We start from the raw sequence: 6,000 nt of genomic DNA on the forward strand, positions 1-6,000 counted from the left end.
CCTGTTCCCTCATTCTCAGTAAGTTTCTATAACTAATCTCTGTATTTATTTAGGGAGATTAGATCTGGAGTGTTCTTCCTGCCCATAATCCTGAGAGAGGACTACATTTGTGTTCTTGCATTGGCCTTTCTCCTCATAGTATCCTCACCTATTATACCTACAGTCTACACTTGATTTTCCTATTGGAACGTAATCTCTCATTTGTGCCTCCTGCCCTAGGATCAACATGCCAGTTACTGTTACCATCAATTCACCATTATTCTCCATCTGAAAGGATAATTACAGCATTTCCTACACTAACAGAAAATACAATATAGATCAATTGGTCAGTTGAGCAGCAGAAATAATGAAGCCTGGTTTCTTACAGATCTGTGTGCTGTTTTGCATATCTGCCTCCCTACCACTGCCTGGCATCACTTTCTGTCTGACTATAATCTCCTGTAGTCTCCACATCTTCTCCAGTTTTCATCTGTTCCTCCAAGTCACACATATCTTCCTGCTCTATATTTATACCCCAGCTGCCCACTGTTATATCTGTAAACCATCTCATTATACTTCTAGTTGTCTCTTGTGTTTCCTAACTATCTCCCATGGGATGCATGCTGTCTGGATGAGCACATCCTAACCTGTCCTTTCTGCCACTCTGATTCAGCAATAGAACAAACCTGGTCATGTTTAATTGACTACCTATTTTTGTTAAATTTGCATTATATGTATGTTTATAAATATATGCACGTATCTGTGTGTATGTGTGTATACATCCCTACATCAGATTCAGTTAAATTAGCCATGGAGTTCAACTGTGTTTTGATGTGGGGGTGAACAGATGCACAATCTATCTCATAAGTCTGCATTCCTGAATAAGTTAACCATAAAAGAAGACTTAGTAAAGGTATTTTTGTCAGTTATTTTCTCCTACTGTTGATTGCATGGAAGTTTTATACAAAATTAGAATTTATAGATGCTGTACAAAACTAGATGTTGTCACATATATGCCACATAACTATTTCTATTCATAAAGAAATGTAAAAATAGAAAAAAAAAAAAAAAAAAAAAAGGCAAAAATTATTCCAGCCTTCCAATCCTTGTTTTGCTGCTGTAGTTTGGTATATGCTAAGTTCATGAGAATACACACTTTTGTTTTTAGGAGTTATTTAACAAAATTTTATAGCCTTAAAAGCAGCCACCATGGTCAGCAGATACTCATTTCCCCTAAGAAGCCATTCTTACAGAGCTAACTGTGTGAGGTAGGAGCTGAACCATGTGGTGTATTTTAGTGTGAAAGTCACCTGAACAGATGTTAGTTTGATACTAAGACTCGTGTCAAGGAATGTTTATTTTTAATGTTTTTTGGTTTTATCACTTTTCTATAAACCCACAGAGTTTGTCAGGTTTGATAACTCTAGGCCACACATACAAATTAGTTTCTGGTTTCCCTGCCGAATGCAATAATTGTGAACAATCAAGAGGCCCATTCATTCCTTTCTAATACTAAAATCTCCTCCCCTTTATAAGCCAGGATGTTACTGGGAAAATCTTCTTTGCCTGTCATTCTTCCATTAAAGCTTCTTTTCTTCCTCTTAAACCCTCTTCTCAAATTAACTGTGCAAATGATCAGTGCTGCGTGAGCCATGCAAGAGAGTCAGAATCTGTTACTTGTTCAGTTCTATACCAAACCACTCGGATTTTATTCATTTATGTTGAGAGAGATGTTAGGCAGCATTCTCATGCATTTTTCCCTGCACACTGCTGCTACAGCAATTCTCTCTCCCCCACCCCCATATCCTTCCCAGGCTCTGCTTTGTAATCCCTTCGTTCCCTTCCCCCTCTGCCCCAAATCCTTTTCTTGCTGACCTCACTGTCTTTTCTTCCCTCACCAGTTTGCTCTCTCTGCTTCTACTTGAGGTTTATCTGCAGAGGTTACTGCTCACTAAATTCTGATAACTCTGATCTGAACTTGCTGCAGCTGGTTGCTCCTTGTTGGATTGTGAATTTTTTGAAAGGATTGTGCTGCTTTGCTCTGAACCGTAGGTTCAGTACAGTGTGTTCAAGCAGCCTCAAGTCCTTGGTGTCCAGTGTTTTCTTCTGGCTGTCTCTCACAGATACAAGAAGCAAGAAGAAATGCTTCCTTTAGGGATGCCAACTGGAATTTGAATTTTTAAAATGTATTTGTTTTGTGCCCTTATTGGGAATTGGTGAAATAACTGAGTGTACTGCAAATTCACTCTTTGTTTTAGTGTAAGCAGACAATTTTTCTTGATAGACAAGCCCATAAACTCAGGCTTGTGTTGTGTTTCTCTCTTGTTTCTTTAGAGAATATCTGTTACTGAACAAAAGCAGAATTAGCTCCTTTCTACCCTTAAACAGTGATAATCCCTAAGCTGGGATGGTGGTTCTCAGTTACCTGGAACAGATTCTGAGTGCAGAAAAATCTATTCTTTCTGATTTGAATCACTTTTTTTCTTCTGCTGCTTCAACTATTGGCTCTTTTCCCAGGTGTGGGTCAGTTACATGGTCCTCATGAGTGGACTTTCTGAACAGTCAAGCCAGATAGAAGAGGGAAGGTGAAAACATTAGCATCCCTGTTCCATGGATAGTATGAAGAAATGACAACCAGGAAGGCAGTAGTTTGCCTGTTGTTTTTTGGGAAGCTGATGGAAAGGGTATTACTGGAAAGCCAATTCCACTGACTTCCACTTTTATTTTCAGTCTCCACCTCCTTCCATTTCAGTTTTTAAACATAACCAACATAGACGGGGTCAGACTTTCTACTGGACGTTCAAAGAGATTTTAAAAATCCCTGAACTTGAGGCAGTCCAGCAATTTTGTGTACGCTTGTTATTTTGCTCTCCATAAGAGGAATCACTCATTCATACAACAAAAGAACAGTGGCAGCAGACAGAAGCATCTTCATACTGCTTTCCCTCTGTTCTTTGCCTTTTTGCTTTCTTGTCTTTTCTGGCAGTATTGTATTTGTTCAGAAAGTACAATAACAGTTTCTACCTCTTTCCAGATGCATATGCATGGACACCAAGAATATTCCTCCTCACCAGTATTCCAGATGCCGAGGACTTCAGCCAGGCAACCTTCAGCACCCCCTGCTCAGCTCCCACACAACAACCTTCAGGGCCAGGGCCTTTGCTACACCACCAGTTCCACTGAGGACCTCCAACCAGGTCACTCTTCAGCCTCTCTTATAAAAGCAATTAGAGAAGAACTTCTACGTCTTTCTCAGAAACAGACGACAGTGCAGAACTTCCATAGTTGATTTAGCATTCCCTTGCAAATCTGCCAGCTATCTGCTTCCTATGGAAGCAAAGACTTACAGGAAATCAGCAATGTTGTTCTCTCAAAAGAATGGACATTCACAGCTCTTTAGACAACACTTCTGGAAAAAAGAAAAAGGCAGCAAAATGAGGAGAGGAAGGAGAGACTGGGAACAGTCCTAAGTGTCATGGCAATCAATGGTAACTAATCTGTTAATATTACGGTGCTCCTCTTCTCTTCCTACCCTCAACTCAGTCTTAACAAACAAATAAAACCTGAAGTCAAGAAGTCAACACTCCGGCAAAAAAAAATAAATCACAGGAACAAACTCCATGTGTAGTAGACTCCTTTTTCTAAGGAGGAAGGCAAAGGTTTGCATGAACTGAGATGACATTTTGCAAGAGATTCCAAGTATTCTGATCTCTCCAGTGCTTATGGGGAACTGGTTTGTGTTGCTGTTCTCCAAGATTACAAACTATATCAGCTCTAGGGTGTTGAAGGTGTAATCCCACATAAGAATCACTTTGGTTGTCAGTAACAGTAGGACTTAGAATAAAAGGCTTTATGAACTACTTGTAACAAAATGGAACAGTAATTGTTAAAGCTCCATGCTTCCAAATGGAGCTACCCTCTGCACTCTTCCTTGTTTTCCTTCTGGTGCTGAAGCTTCAAGTGTTCCTTCATCTTCAATGTTTGCGAAGTGAAACATTGGCCTTGTATAACTAAGAAAATATCTGTAGACTCATTCAGGCTGGAGAAACAAAGCAAAGCATCCAAACAGAAAGGGCTTGGTATTTAACCTGTTTTGAAACTCATTGAAAAATAGGAGAGGAATATTCAGCCACAGTTGCATCTGGGGAAATGTGTATTTGTGTTTTTAATATATATATATATATTTACATACTACTCTTGTAAGACCAGCGATAAAATATTGCCACTCTGTAATTTGCTTTGTGGACAGAAACCAATCCAGCCTGACTGGTACAGGGTCACCAGCATTATGTTTTAAATTAATGTCCTAAATCATTGCTTATGTTTGGATCTGAATAATTTTAGTGAAAGTCAGTGACGGTTTAGAACATTAACATAGGCTTAGATTTGCGGTTTGAAGACAGTTTCTATATTTGTACTTGTTCCCACTGTCCCTCTGGACAAAGGGTAAGCATTATCCCCATGGTAAGAATGGTACGTGCCATGGAACTGTTTGTTGCTGTTTTTTCCAGAGTTTTAATTTAATACTAGCTATGAATTTACTAATATTTGGCCATTGCATAACTGTAACTGACGTAATACATATGGAGATTTTACTTAAGTCATGATTTGTTGGAGTGTTTTTATTTTCAGATCAGACTGTACGAAGGCTAGCAAACTGGCACTGAGATGGAGGGTAAGCTCTGTGTTTGTGAGAAGGCCTAGGAGCCTTGCCTCAGAAAAAAATGAAACTAAACTATTTGGTGCTACAACGTGGATATTTCAAACTCTGTTAGAAGCTGGTTGTAGCCAAGGAGGTCACTGGGTGCTTGACCAGAGTAGGGCTATGTTTGCCTTACTGGGGTAGAAATAACAATTGGTAAAATACAGGTATGTCATGCTGGTTTGGTATGGTGTTCTATGGAGATCCCGGCTCCAGTGTACAGTTCAGTAGCTGCAACAGGACTAGCTCAGACTGAAATGAAAACAGGTAGGAGGATGCGGTGGAAGAACCCTGAGTACCTTGTTCATGAAGTACGTATGTAATGACATTTGTTGCCAAAGCCAAGACTAGGAAGCAGCTATCTGCTCACTGATATGATAAAAGCAATGGCATGTTGCTTCCTTTTTTTTATTAGAGAACTAAGTTGTTTATCTTTTAACCCATTGTTGTCAGAGGACAGTATGAAATTGTTTGAGCGACTTCATGTGGCAAAGCAGTGTAAATTCATTTCCAGTTCAATGTTCAATACGTAGTCCTCATGGGCACTGGTTGAGGTTTGATCGGAACACCTGCATGATTATGAACAGCACTATCTACAGGTCATCCTGTTTTGAATTTTTAAAGCCTTTTGTGTAATAATCAGTTCTAGCATAAAAATAAAGAAACTTTTGTTTTCTGCCAGATTTGTAAATGTGAATGTTACTAATAATTCTGAAAAATGTTGGGTTTAACAACATGAAGATTCTATCGGACAATGTTGATCTTCTTGAAAATGCTGGACTGTTCCTAAGCGTTCCTATTTAAACCAACTCCTTCATAGGAGTTCATATTCATCTTTCTCCAGCTTAATTCTGCAGTAGAGCCTGAGGCCAGTGCTCATAACATTAGCATGTTACAATTACTTCATTTTAAGAAAATGTGGTCTTCTAGAAAGTAAGTGACTTCTGGCTCCAGCTACTTACGAAGGAATATGAAGTCCTTTCAAATTTAAAGGCACTTATGCTATTTCTAATTCATTTTTGTTATTGGTGGTGATGCTATTGCAATATATCTTTGTTTGTTGTTGTTTGGAAGAATATCCTTTTTAGTCCCAGATCTTAATGAAGAACATGAACAGGTCAGCTAGATAAAGGTCAGTGGAAGTGGCTTTTGCTAAAGCAAAAACCTCTCTTTACTACCTTACAACTTCACAGAGAAGCCAGTAATAGATAAGCTGAAAAGCTGCATTTGAAAGTTACATTCTCAGTCTGGCTGGAGACCTGATCCGCTATTCACAAAACAATGGTGTGATGTATTCTGTATACTCATATATTAACACA

At 39.0% G+C, this 6,000-nt stretch overlaps 1 protein-coding gene across 3 annotated transcripts in view; it reads left to right on the forward strand.

The window, feature by feature from the left end:
* Nucleotides 1-5,364, forward strand: part of KIAA1549 (KIAA1549 ortholog) — a 131,119-nt gene extending 125,755 nt beyond the window's left edge. For 2 of the 3 annotated variants that reach the window (XM_072345845.1, XM_072345864.1), the window contains one exon: nucleotides 3,014-5,364. In XM_072345845.1, the coding sequence (XP_072201946.1) occupies nucleotides 3,014-3,268 (255 nt within the window). In that variant the 3' untranslated portion in view covers nucleotides 3,269-5,364. The remainder of the gene's footprint in view (nucleotides 1-3,013) is intronic. The other variant, XM_072345854.1, reaches the window with a different exon arrangement.
* Nucleotides 5,365-6,000: the final 636 nt, after the last annotated feature.

This window comes from Excalfactoria chinensis, chromosome 1, assembly GCF_039878825.1.
Source record: "Excalfactoria chinensis isolate bCotChi1 chromosome 1, bCotChi1.hap2, whole genome shotgun sequence".
Lineage (NCBI taxonomy): Eukaryota > Metazoa > Chordata > Aves > Galliformes > Phasianidae > Excalfactoria > Excalfactoria chinensis.